General features: G+C 43.4%; 1 protein-coding gene across 1 annotated transcript in view; it reads right to left on the bottom strand.

Annotated features, from left to right (window-relative positions):
• Nucleotides 1–8,351, bottom strand: part of LOC119423972 (integrin alpha-M-like) — a 28,814-nt gene extending 20,463 nt beyond the window's left edge. The window contains 1 exon segment of the mRNA XM_037691408.1: nt 8,315–8,351. Within this exon segment, the coding sequence (XP_037547336.1) occupies nt 8,315–8,351 (37 nt within the window).
• Nucleotides 8,352–14,334: the final 5,983 nt, after the last annotated feature.

Below are 14,334 nucleotides of genomic sequence, written 5' to 3' on the forward strand. Positions count from 1 at the left end.
AAAAAACAGTCAGAAGGGAAAGGCAGAGTTCATACCGTGAAGTCAGTTGTTCAGCAGAAGTATCCAGTACGTGATCCAAAAAGAGAGTCAAAAACAAGAGCATGAGTCGGTACCTGATCAGATGAGCAAAAGCAGACGAGGGCTGAGGCAAAAGCGTGGTCGTGGTCAAGGCAAGGGTCATGAACGTGATGAGTCAATCAATGGAATGCTGGAAAGTCTACTGCTGATGAGACAGGATAGAGAATCTGGCCCAGACTGAGAGGAATGAGTGAACTTAAGTACTGACTGGACCAGGTGGTGGAGCTGTGGGATAATGAGCGGTGACAGGTGACATGAGTTGAGTGATTACTGAGTGTGCAGCATGACAGAGGAGCTGACAGAGAGCAGAGCTATGACAACAAATATTTTATCCATATTTTAACAACAACAACTTAAATTCTAACAATCTGATTTGTAATATAATCTTTGTAGCTGCTGCATTGATACTGTAAGCTGCTTTTGTCTTTTGAGGTGAATTAATAGTTGCAGCTTTCATTTTTAATGACACTGGGGGGTAGAAAAGGCAAACTTTCAATTTTGAAGCACAGCAGCAACTTTATTCTAACTTTATTCTAAAAAGAACTATGTGTGGATTCAGTTTTCCACCTGTTAATCTTTGAATCTTTAATGAATAAAAAAACAAATAAACTTTCGTGGTCCTAATATAAAACATAACTATATCCATCCATCTATTGTCTTTACCCACTTCTTCCTTTTTGGATAGCTGAGTTCACTGGTGCCCATGTCCAGCCATCCCTGTGCGAGAGACGAGGTACACCCTGGACAGGTATCCAGTCCATCACAAGAACTCATAGAGACAAACAAGACAAACAACCATTCGCTCTCTCACTCTCACCTATAGGGACAATCAGCCTAACATGCATGATTTTGGTCTGTGGGAGGAAACCGGAGTACCTGGAGAAAACCCACACATGCACGGAGAGAACATGCAAACTCCACTCAGAAAGGCCCCCAGCTGGGATTTGAACCGAGGCGACCTGCTTGCTGAGAGGTGGCAGCTCGACCAACTTCACTCCCGTGCTGACCAAAATATAACAATTCAATTCAGTTTATTTATATAGCACCAAGTTACAACAGAAGTCACCTCAGTGCACTGTATAGAAATATTCATACATAAAAAGTAAGTTAAAAGCATTACTTATCTGAGTAGCAGACTGCTTTGAGTTTAACTTCATCACAGAACTCTCATCCTGAGCAAGCAAAAAGGCAACAGTGGAAAGGAAAAACTCCCACATGAGGAAGAAACTTCTAACAGAACCAGGATCAGGCAAAACAAGCTGGCTTCAACCAGTTAGGTTTGAGAAGACAAGAAGGAGGAACAGATATGCAATAGCAGATCGAGAATCACAAGTTAAGATAGAATTAGAGCATGTGGAGAGGCATTAAATGTATAACAGATTATAAAGACAGGAGTGAATAATGTCTCAAAGACCCATCACTGCCTGATGACCTCAACAAGTTCTATGCACACTTTGAAGACCTGAACAGACCACCCATCACCAGACTCACCTCACCACCGGATGAAGAGCATCTCAGAGTGACCTCAGCTGAAGTAAGGAGTACTTTCAGGAAGATTAACCCACACAAGGCAACCGGCCCAGACAACATCCCCGGGAAAGTGTTGAAAGAATGTGCTGATCAGCTCTGCGAGGTGCTGGCAGACATCGTTAACACCTCACTTACCCTGGAGACAGTTCCCACCTGCCTGAAGACTGCCACCATCATCCCAGTCCCAAACAGCTCTACAGTGACTGGTCTGAATGACTATCGGCCAGTGGCCCTCATCCCTATAGTCGCTAAATGCTTCGAAAAACTGGTCATGACTCACATCAAAACAACCATCAACATTAACAAGGACCCTCATCAGTATGCATACCGTGAGAACCAATCAACAGAGGATGCCATCTCCTCTGTGGTCCACACTGCGCTCAACCACCTGGAGCAGAAAAACTCTTACGTCCATATGCTCTTTGTGGACTTCACATCTGCCTTCAACACTATGATCCCCCAAACCCTGATGGACAAACTATTCACACTAGGACTAAGCCCCTCCATTTGCAAATGGGTCCTAACAGACCTCAGTCGGTGAGGATTCACAACTTTTCCTCTTCCACCATAACCCTCAGCACTGGCTCTCCTCAGGGATGTGTGCTGAACCCTCTCCTGTTTACTCTGCTCACGTATGATTGTGCAGCTACCCATCCAGGCTGTCATATTGTAAAGTTTGCAGATGATACAGTGATGGTGGAATGCATCACAAACAAAGAAGAGTCCAGCTACAGGCAGGAGGTGGAACACCTGGAGAGCTGGTGCAAAGAGAATAACCTTCACATCAATGTGAAGAAGACGAAGGAGATGGCCGTGCACTTCAGACTGAACAAACACACTTGCCCTCACCCAGCACACACACTTTTTGCCCCACTCCCCTCAGGAAGAAGGTTGAGCATTAAGTGTAGAACCACTAGACTGAGGAACAGCTTCTACCTTGAGGCTGTTAGACTCATGAATATCTTACCAGAATAATCACTGTGAAAAATCACATCATGTTGCTGCTGATCTGTTTCATGTTGCTGTGTTCATGCGTGCTCATCTGTTCACTCAGACTCATGTTTGTGCTGCTGTTGGACGTAATGTTTTTATGCTACTAGTGCTTAGTGTATATTTAGTTGATGTTTTTCTTAGTTCATTTCTTAGATCTTATTGCTGTTTTTCTTTTACATTTTATTATTGGATGTAACTGGGACCCTGTGTACATAATTACGTTCCACCACATGTACCACATGAGGTGCGAATGACAAATAAAGAACCTTGAATCCTTGAAAAAAAAAAAAAACTATTCAATTGAAACCCAAAATTTTTCAGTCAAGTCATCTGGACAGTTTCTGGGTTTTTTTTGTGCTAAAACGTTTCGCCATTGATCCGGAAGGCTTCAACAGTCAAGGAAACGCACAACAAAACTGATTCTTCCTCCAACAGCTTACTCCAAAGTGGAACAAACCAGTTCTGCTTGTGATTAGATGGTCTCTTTGGTACGCCCCTCCTCAATTGCCGGAAACGTTTCAGCACAAAAAAAAGAAACTGTCCAGATGACCTGACTGAAAAATGTTGGATTTTATACCTGGATTATTGAGCATGAACTTTGCTGTATTCAATTGAAAATGTCATTATAAGAAATGTGGTCAATTTGTCCTCTAGTAGTCTAAGCCTGTAGCAGCATAACAAACCAACCCTTGTAGGGTTTTCAGTGTTATTCCTCCACAGATTCTTGCACTCCTGTAACAGAGTTAATCACTCTCAGTTGATGGCCATTTCCCTAAATACCACCAGGACTATAAGATGCTGCAGGCGTGCTTCATCCAGTGCTGGAGCATATCTTACGAAAGGGTACTTGTGCTCCTGGCCTTTTAGTGTCTGTATCTTTGAAATACTTGTGTTTCCTTTGATTCTCTTTCTTTGGTTTCCCTGTGCCTCAAGTCCTGGATCATTCATGCCAACCTGTGGGATCTTACCTGTACCTACTGTACCTGAGCTCAAGTTTCTCCTCATGGACTCTTACCAAGTTGCTCCTCCATTTTCCTACCTCAGCCTCTGCATCAACCTCTCTTTGAAATTGGATTAATAAAACCTCCACCCTAGAGGGGGTACTGGAAAGTGCACCTTCTGGGGACTCCCTTGTTCTGCTGGGGGACTTCAATGCTCATGTGGGCAATGACAGTGAGACCTGGAGGGGTGTGGTTGGGAGGAACGGCCCCCCTGATCTGAACCAGAGTGGTGTTCTGTTGTTGGACTTCTGTGCTCGTCATGGATTGTCAATAACGAACACCTTGTTCAAGCATAAGGGTGTCCATATGTGCTCTTGGCACCAGGACACCCTAGGCCGCAGTTCGATGATCGACTTTGTCATCGTCTCATCTGATCTGCGGCCACATGTCTTGGACACTCGGGTGAAGAGAGGGGCGGAGCTGTCAACTGATCACTACCTGGTGGTGAGTTGGCTCCGATGGTGGGGGAGGATGCCGGTCAGACCTGGTAGGCCCAAACGTATTGTGAGGGTTTGCTGGGAACGTCTGGCAGAGTCTCCTGTGAGACGGAGTTTCAACTCCCACCTCCGGGAGAACTTTGAACATGTTCCAAGGGAGGTGGGGGACATTGAGTCCGAGTGGACCATGTTTCGTGCCTCTATTGTCGAGGCGGCTTACCAGAGCTGCGGCCGCAAGGTTGTCGGTGCCTGTCGGGGTGGCAACCCTCGAACCCGATGGTGGACACCGTCGGTGAGGGATGCTGTCAGGCTGAAGAAGGAGTCCTATCGGGCCTTTTTGGCCTGTGGGACCCCGGAAGCAGCTGATGGGTACCGGCAGTCCAAGCGACATGCGGCTCGGGTGGTTGCTGAGGCAAAAACTCGGGCATGGGAGGAGTTCGGAGAGGCCATGGAGAACGACTTCCGTGCGGCTTCGAGACGTTTCTGGTCCACCATCCGGCGTCTCAGGGGGGGGAAGCGGTATGCCACCAACACTGTTTATAGTGGGAGTGGTTTGCTGCTGACCTCAACTCGGGATGTTGTGGGTCGGTGGGCGGAATACTTTGAAGACCTCCTCAATCCCACCGGCACGTCTTCCACTGAGGAAGCGGAGCCTGGGGACTCTGGGTCAGGCCCTCCAATCTCTGGTGCTGAGGTCACCGAGGTGGTTAAAAAGCTCCTCGGTGGCAGGGCCCCAGGGGTGGATGAGATCCGCCCAGAGTTCCTTAAGGCTCTGGATGTTGTAGGGTTGTGTTGGCTTACGCGACTCTGCAATGTTGCGTGGACATCGGGGGAAGTTCCCCTGGATTGGCAGACCGGGGTGGTGGTCCCCCTATTCAAAAAGGGGGACCGTAGAGTGTGTTCCAACTACAGGGGAATCACGCTCTTAAGCCTCCCTGGTAAGGTCTATTCGGGGGTTCTGGAGAGGAGGGTCCGTCGGATAGTCGAACCTCGGATTCAGGAGGAACAGTGCGGTTTTCGTCCTGGCCGTGGAACACTGGACCAGCTCTACACTCTCAGCAGGGTCCTGGAGGGTGCGTGGGAGTTTGCCCAACCAGTCTACATGTGCTTTGTGGACTTGGAGAAGGCTTTCGACCGCGTCCCTCGGGGGGCCCTGTGGGGGGTACTCTGGGAGTATGGGGTACCAGGCCCTTTGATACGGGCTGTTAGGTCCCTGTATGACCGGTGTCAGAGCCTGGTCCGCATCGCCGGCAGTAAGTCGGGCTTGTTCCCGGTGAGAGTTGGACTCCGCCAAGGTTGCCCTTTGTCACCGATTCTGTTCATAACTTTTATGGACAGAATTTCTAGGCGCAGCCAAGGTGTTGAGGGGATCCGTTTTGGTGGCCTCAGAATTGCGTCTCTGCTTTTTGCAGATGATGTGGTCTTATTGGCTTCATCAGATCATGATCTACAGCTTTCGCTGGAGCGGTTCGCAGCCGAATGCGATGCGGCCGGGATGAAGATCAGTTCCTCCAAATCCGAGGCCATGGTCTTGAGCCGGAAAAGGGTAGAGTGCCCTCTCTGGGTCAGGGAGGAGGTCCTACCCCAAGTGGAGGAGTTCAAGTATCTTGGGGTCTTGTTCACGAATGAGGGAAAAATGGAGCGTGAGATCGATAGGCGGATAGGTGCAGCGTCTGCAGTGAAGCGGGCGCTGTACAGGTCTGTCGTGGTGAAGAGAGAGCTGAGTCAAAAGGCGAAGCTCTCAATTTACCGATCGATCTACGTTCCCACCCTCATCTATGGTCACGAGCTTTGGGTTGTGACCGAAAGAATGAGATCTCGGATACAAGCGGCCGAAATGAGTTTTCTCCGCAGGGTGTCTGGGCTCTCCCTTAGAGACAGGGTGAGAAGCTCGATCATCCGGGAGGGACTCGGAGTAGAGCCGCTGCTTCTCCACATCGAGAGGAGCCAGTTGAGGTGGCTTGGGCATCTGTTTAGGATGCCTTCTGGACGCCTCCCTGGTGAGGTGTTCCGGACACGTCCCACCGGAAGGAGGCCCAGGGGAAGACCCAGGACACGCTGGAGGGACTACGTTTCTCGGCTGGCCTGGGAACGCCTTGGGATTCCCCCGGAAGAGCTGGCCCAAGTGGCTGGGGAGAGGGAAGTCTGGGCCTCCCTACTTAGGCTGCTACCCCCGCGACCCGACCCCGGATAAGCGGAAGAAAATGGATGGATGGATGGATGGAAAACCTCCACCCTGTGCAACTCCACCTGACACTCACAGTAAGAAGAAAATTATTTTTAGTTGTTCATCTGGGCATTCATCCTTCAACTAGAAGACTCTAAATCATCTTCCCTTCCAGTTTCAACACCTGTACATAAGAGACTGTTATTATTACCACTGTAAAATTAATCACTACTTTCTTACCCTGAGTCTGTTATCCTTCACTCTGTTCTCCCTGGGTAAACTCTATCATTTGACAACCCTAACTATAGGATTTATCAAAAAGAAAAGTCTTAAGCCCAGTCTTTAAAGTGGACAATGTGTCAGCCTCATGAACAGAAATTGGAAGTTGGTTCCACAAGAGAGGAGCCTGATAACTGAAAGATTTTCTTCCCTTTCTGCTCTTGGAAACTCTAGGAACTGCAAGTAAGCCTGCAGTCTGAGAGCAAAGTGCTCTGTTAAGAAAATTTGGAACAATAAGATCTGTAATATAAGATGGAGCTAAGTTGTTGAGAGCTTTAGGTTAGAAGTAAGATTTTGAATTTTATTCAAATTCATATATATTATCTGGTTCAACAAAGGATTTTTCATTGGACTAGCTATCGTGCTTTAAAGGAACCTGAGGTTATTTTATTCTCATCAATTAAAAATGTATAATATGCAGTGCTAGCTTAACTGAGAGCTTTTTTGTAAGTTAGCAGGCTATCTCTCCAAGATAAATAATTTTTTTTCAATGTTAGGTGAGCACCATTTTCTTTACAGCTTTTCAACTAGAACAATGAATTAGCTTTTGCCTACTGACACATTTTTTTTGGATACAGTATTAGTATTTCTTCTACAGTTCAAAATGACAAAATAGTCTTTAAAGTGTTTTATTTGTTATGTTTAAGTTAGCATTTTAAGGGACTATTTCACACCTAGGCAGCTACATGCTTTGCACCAAAGTAGTAGTTAGCAAACCATTAGTGGTCAGTGGTCAGTTGCTCACATTTACTTTACAGAAGACAGGATGCATACAAAGAAATTCTAGTTTGAAAATGTTTCATTTTCCTCTTTCATCTCCCTTAATAATGAATAAGGAATGCTGTTTGTGTCTGGCAGGTTACAAGAACAAAGTTTGTAACTCCAGCAAAAAGAATAAAACTATTATACACACATTAAAAAAATAAACATTTGTTGTTGGGGTGTGATAGGACCTCGGGACTTGGGGCTCGGTATCCATGACCGTATCTACTCTGGAGGGGCAGGTTGCCAGTGGGGCCCGTGGGCTTGTCGCTGCAGCCTCCTGGAGTTTCTGCATAGCGGTTGCTAGGGATCGCCCGGAGCTTCCCTTTGCCTCTCTCTTTGGGGGTCCGGGTGTCCCTGTTGGGGGACTCCCAGAGCTCCGGGCTTGGGGGCCGCTGTGTGTCTGTGGCTCCGGTCTTCCCTGTGTTACCATCGTGTCCTGTGGGGATGGGTCTGTGGGTCCCCACATCCACTATTGAGCATTTTTATGGAGAAACCTTATAGTGACAAGCATGCTCACACAGATGTTTAGATTCAGGTGTTTATCAGATACACACTCAGTTGGGTTGTGGTGGTCACTAAATATATCTTGTACTACCATGTACTGTATAAAATACTTTCTAATGATGTTATAAGTATCATTATATAAGTTGTTTGTTGTTGTGGTTTCTCTGTTTTGTCTTTTTTTCTTTCCGCAGGTCAAGAGGCAGACTTCAATGATGTTGATTTGTGTTCTCTTTATACCTCTCTCTCTCTCCTCTATTCATATCTCCTTTTTAACCCTTCTCCCACTTTTCTGCTTTTTCTTCTTTGTTTTTCATCTCCATGTCCATTTACATCTGAAACAAACTCAAAGCAAATTCTAATAAAGCTTTATTTATATATCAAGCGGAGCATTAAGGCCAGCCATAATGCTCTGCTTGTGAAAGTAAATCTGTTGGGCATCACCTTGATACTCAGACAATATTTCTGAGTGTCACAATGCCGGACAGGACAAGGGAAAAAAATAAATAAAAATTAAACATAAATTCTTTAGTAAAAAATAAAGATGCACAATCTTTTCTTACCTCCCCAGAAAAGGGTCACAAAAATAATCCAGTCCATTGTGTTTCTCTCATGGAGAGTGTGATATCTTCTCTTTAAAAAATAAAATAAAAATCTACAGCAGGAGGCCACTGCGTCCTCCACTTGACAGTGTCAAAGGGAAAATGTTGAAGGAGGAATGTAGAAATCAAAACTGCTCGAAGCAAACATAGAAACACAAACGGAGGAAGAGTTACAACACTGCCACTCACCATTTTGACATTCAACCTTTTTTGGTCTTGGGACAAACGCATAGGAGGATGGCGTAAAAGCAGTTGTTTCACACTTGAATTAAGACTAGGGGTGTTTCTGAGTTGCAAGGAGCAATTTGCTAACATGCAGACATAACATAACAGTCATGATTCTTTACATTTGTCGGCAAATATATTAAACTCAATTCAGTTTAGTTTATTTATATAGCGCCGAGTCACAATAGTATTCATCTCAGGGCACTGAACAGAAACATGTAAAAATAACAATTTAAGACTTTATCTCAGGGGCAGACTGCTTTGAATTTAACTCCATCACAGAACTCTCATCTAAAGCAAGCACGAAGGCAAGAGTGGAAAAGAAAAACTCCCTCACGAGGAAGAAACCTTTAGCAGAACCAGGCTCAGAATAAGCAGCCATCTGCTTTGACCAGCTGGGCTTGGCAAGAACAGATACACAATGGTAGGTCAAGAATCGCATGTTAAGATAGAAATAGTATCAAACGTGACATGTTCAATTTTAGCAAATCATTTAAGGAAATTAGGTCTGTTTGTCCTTTAGTAGTCTATAAGGCAACATAACAAGCCAACCCAAACTATAGGATTTATCAAAAAGGAAAGTCTTAAGCCCAGTCTTGAAGTTGGTTCCACAAGAGAGGAGCCTGATAACTGAAAGATCTTCCTCCCATTCTGCTTTTGGAAAATCTAGGAATCACAAGTCTGCAGTCTGAGAGGGAAGTGCTCTGTTAGGAAAATATAGAACAGTAAGATCTCTTATATAAGATGGAGCTAGGTTGTTGAGAGCTTTGTAGGTTAGAGTAAGATTTTGAATTCAATTCTGGATTTGAAAGGGAGCCATTGGAGAGAAGCTAAAACTGGAGAGATATGATCTCTCCTACTAACTCCAGTTAAGACTCTGGCAGCAGCATTTTGGATCAACTGAAGACGTTTTAAAGAAGTATTTGGACCTCCAGTTAATAAACCATTACAATAGTCCAGTCTAGACGTGACAAATGCACAAACCAGTTTTTTCTGCATCATTTTTAAATTACTGTAGATGTTTCTAATTTTAGCGATATTACGCAGATGGAAGAAGGCGGTTCTAGTAATGGTTTTAACATGGGGGATAAAAGACATGCCCTGATCAAAAATAACACCAAGATTTTTAACATTAGAGCTGGAGGCCAGATTAATACCATCCAAGGAGAGCGAAAGAATGAAAATTTCATTCCTAAGATGCTCACTAAGTATCATCAGCATTACAATGAAGATGTATCCCATGATGTTTAATAACATTACCTACTGGAAGCATATATAAGGTAAAGAGTATTTTTCCAACTAAGCACTGAAACCTGAGGAACTCCATGACTTACTCTGGTGTATGAAAAAGATTGATTTTTCACTAACTGAGGTGTACTGCAAACCCACCCACACAGACCGGTATTTGCAGTTTGACTCCCATCACCCTCGGAGCACAAGTTAGGAGTCATCAGGACTCTGTACCACAGAGCTGACAGCATCCCCACTAACTCAGGAGTCAGGCAGAAGGAGAAATTGCACACAAGACAGGCTCTAGAGCATGTTCATTCAACTTTTTTCATTCAACCTTTATTTAGACAGGTAAATCCCATTGAGCCTCGAGGACTCATTTACAAGAGAGACCTGATTTCAACAAAGAATGATGACAACAATGGACAACAGCGATAACAATAAACAGTTATAAAAAGTCAGACAGATTATTATTTTTTTTTACAAATAGGATGGCTAAAAAAAGAAAAGTAACAAAAAACAGCTAGATTCTAAGACGAATGTAGAAAACTAAAAACAGGAACATATCTGCATTGGTCCCTGCCAGGAGTCCAACAGATCCTTAAAGCAAATCTTTTTGTAAGATATTCCAGGAAACAGGAGAGGAGTAGGGGAAGGGCCTTTTGCCTAGTTCAGTCCTCTCTGAGGGAACACTGCAGGTAATAATGTCCTGAGAGCGCACGCTGTAGCTGCACTCACGCAGAGACGTGTAGGAGGAGATGTATGAAGGCAGCAGACCAAGAAGTGATTTAAAGATGAAAATTTACCAGTGGGAGAGTCTGCGTGAAGTTAATGATGTCCGGTTAACCAGTAAATACAGGGTGCAGTGGTGGGTACGATAATCACAGCCAGTTATGAATCTTAGTGCACCATGATAGACAACATCCAACATCTGCAGGGTTCTTGTAGGAGCGTTCATGTAAATAATGTCACCGTAATCAATGGAGGGAAGGAAGGTCACATATACAAGGCGTTTCCTAGCATTCAGAGTTAGACAAGATCTGTTTATGAAAAAGAAACCCAGTTTAACTTTCAGTTTCTTTACCAAATTTTCCACATGGAGCTTTAAAGAGAGATGTGAGTCGACCAAGGTACCCAAATATTTATAGGAATCAACAAACTCAATCGGGACACCATTTGAGGATAAAATCAGAGGAAGAGCTGCTGGGACCAACTTCCTATTTGAAAAAAGCATCCCTTTGGTTTTGTCGGCATTTAGTACAAGTTTGAGGTGGAAAAAATCTGTCTGGATGATGTCAAATGCAGATTTCAAAAGCTGGAAAGCCTTTTCAACTGTTTTAGCTCGACAATAAACAACTGTGTCATCAGCATAGAAATGTATGGATGCATCAGGGATGTTTTTACCTACATTACGTATGTAGATTGTAAAGTGGGTGGGTCCTAAGACTGAGCCTTGTGGTACACCATTGTTGACTGTTAAATAACTGGAGGAAGTACCATTATGTTGAACACATTACCTCCAGTCTGAGAGACAGTTAGAGAACTAACCAATGGTGTGTTCTTAGAAACCGATTTCTGAGAGCTTATGACACAAGATGTTATGATCCACAGTGTCAAAAGCTTTAGACAGGTCTAAGAAAAGTGCAGCACAATAATCCTTAGCATCCAGTGCTTCAACAATGTCATTAAGAACCTTCAGTGAAGCAGTCGTTGTGCTGTGTTGTTTCCTGAAACCAGAATGAAGGTGAGGTAAGATGTTAAATGAGTCCAGGTAATTTTTGATTTGAGAGTTTTCAGTTTTTCTAGAACCTTGGCTAAAATGCAGAGTTTAGAGATTGGCCAATTGTTGTTCAGTTGTTTTCCAAGCGTCTGGAATGGAGTTTTGGCTTATGGAGAGATTAAAGATGTGGGTCACAAGGACTGTGATGATATGAGCATATACAATACTACAATGCTGTTATTGCTAGTATCACTCTGCCCCCTGTGAATAGCAAAACATCCAACAGGGAGCCTGCAACCCAATGATCATGGGAACAGCTAGTTTTGAATGTCAGCAACAAACTGTTTGATCCATATGACTGAGCTGAATACAGCTCCTCAGACTGAAGAAATCTTTTAGATGAAAGATGAAACTGTTCTACAATGTTTTATTTTTGAACCCATTCAGAGGACCTGACTTAACTTTTCTGGATTCATTATTTACATTTACAAATTGGAATCTCAGCTAAATATCATTTAAACCAATTTAGAGCCGTTCCTGTAATTCCAATATCATATTCAAGTCTCTGAAGTAGAATATTGTGATCAACTGTATTACAACACTGAGGTCTAACAGGACCAGTGTAGACACCTGTCCATTGTCAGGCCATGAGAATATCATTAGTTACTTTCACCAGTGCAGATTCAGTGCTGTGGTGAGCTCCAAACCCTGACTGAAACTCTTCAAACAAATGATCTCTTTGCAGATGATCATGTAACTGACCAGCAACCATTTTCTCTTGAAAAGAAAGTATAATACTGTATGTGTGTATGTATGTATGTATGTATGTATGTATGTATGTATGTATGTATGTATGTATGTATGTATATATATATATATATATATATATATATATATATATATATATACGCACACACTTTTAGCATCAACTGACATGGTCAGTGTGATTAAAAGAGGAGTCTTATCACTTTTCTCAAGAAAACAGTGTTGTTCCTCTTTCAGACACTGCTGCAGCTGGGTGTTGTTTCTTTACACATCTAATGGAAACAGGAAATTATTGTAAAATAACTGTCTCTGAAAAAAAAATCTAAATTAGTCATTTGTCTCTGTCAGGATTTGCTGGACAGGAACGAACCCAATTGTGCAGACAGGACTCAAACTCGGCAAATACAAAAATAAGTATTTTAACAGTAAATAAAGAACAAAACAAACAGCTGACGTGGCAGCAAAACTTACATAAAGATGGAGGACTCAGAGGGAAACTCAGGGAGGACTCAGGAGAGCTCAGGGGAGACGCAGGAGAACGCAGGAGAACGCAGGAGAACGCAGGAGAACGCAGGAGAACGCAGGAGGACGCAGGAGGACGCAGGAGGACGCAGAGACCCAACGAATACGACCCGACGAGGAACAACACAGAACAGACAGCTTTTATACAAGGACAAGACAAGACGTGATTACAACAGCTGTGACGAGACAAAGGTGGCACCAATTAAACTGATGAGGAAACACTAGGGCAACAGACACAAACAGAAACAGCAAATGGTACCATCCTTACAGTCTCACTCTCCATATATGTCCATGAGTTGTAATTGTATAATGGGCATATTTTGTAATATGTTGAACTGTATGCGTGGTATGCTTTTATAAACTGCTAACAATTGTTTCGGCTTACGTTCATGCACAGAACAAAGTGCAGACTGTTTTTTTCATTTCTTGCAGCTGGCGGGCTTCTTCTTGGCACAGATATCTGTTGGTTCAAAAACATACAACCCTTCACACATTCACATACACACACACTCCAACACACACGCTGACACACACACTCTCTCTCATACACACCCACAGATACATAGAATCTATAAATAATCAGATACACATTCATTCGATGCGACACATTTCTGACAGTATTTCCTTGCCCCCTGTTTCACTGTGTACCTTTGAAGATTCAAATAAAAATCATAGACAATTTTTGATTAGAATGTTTATTTCACGTGTTCCAGTCATAGTTAAACAATTTTTCTACCAAAGTAAATTCCTACCACTGGGAGTTACAACATCCATTGTTTTTACATACTTTGCCTATGTTGTATTTTTTTTTTTTACAAGATTATGTCAAAGGAAAATACAGTAGTCAACATTCTGAGGAGGTGTCTGACAGGAAATGTTACCATTTGACATCCTGGTGTATCTGATTGAATATCTTTTTTTTTCATGTTATTAACAAAAGATTGACCCCTCTGTAGAAATGATACCTCAACATGGTGGAAGAGAGCACATTTGGAGTATCAGGCTCTTGTAGAGTTTCTCATGTCAAACTGGCCTCCGTGGAAGAGCCAAAGAGCAGTTTAAAGACCTTAATAGAGCAAATAAAACTAATCCATTAATCTTGTCCAGAACAGGGATGTCCTCTTGAAGCCAGACATGTGATGGAACTTGCCAGCTAGCTCATGGGTTTCAGCCAGACCCAGACCACTAAAACTATAAAGCACCACCTTCATATGGATTCACCACCAATGAGGTGGATGAGGTGACAGGCAGATTACAGGTGGGGATGGGTTTTGATTGGTTTGATGGTGTTTCACTGGAGGACAGTTGAACAACAACAGGTTTGTGTTTATGTGGTAGTTTATTTCAATAGAAATTACGTAGTTCAGTTTTATATGCTACAAGAGGGCTATTCAACTGGTGATGGCCTGCAGGTGACTTCAGTCAGGCCCACTAATGAGTTTAAGAAAAAAAAAAACATTTAATTGTGTGTGTGTGTGTGTGTGTGTGTGTGTGTGTGTGTGTGTGTGTGTGTGTGTGT

This window comes from Nematolebias whitei, chromosome 17, assembly GCF_014905685.2.
Source record: "Nematolebias whitei isolate Nwh7 chromosome 17, NemWhi1, whole genome shotgun sequence".
Classification (NCBI taxonomy): Eukaryota; Metazoa; Chordata; class Actinopteri; order Cyprinodontiformes; family Rivulidae; genus Nematolebias; species Nematolebias whitei.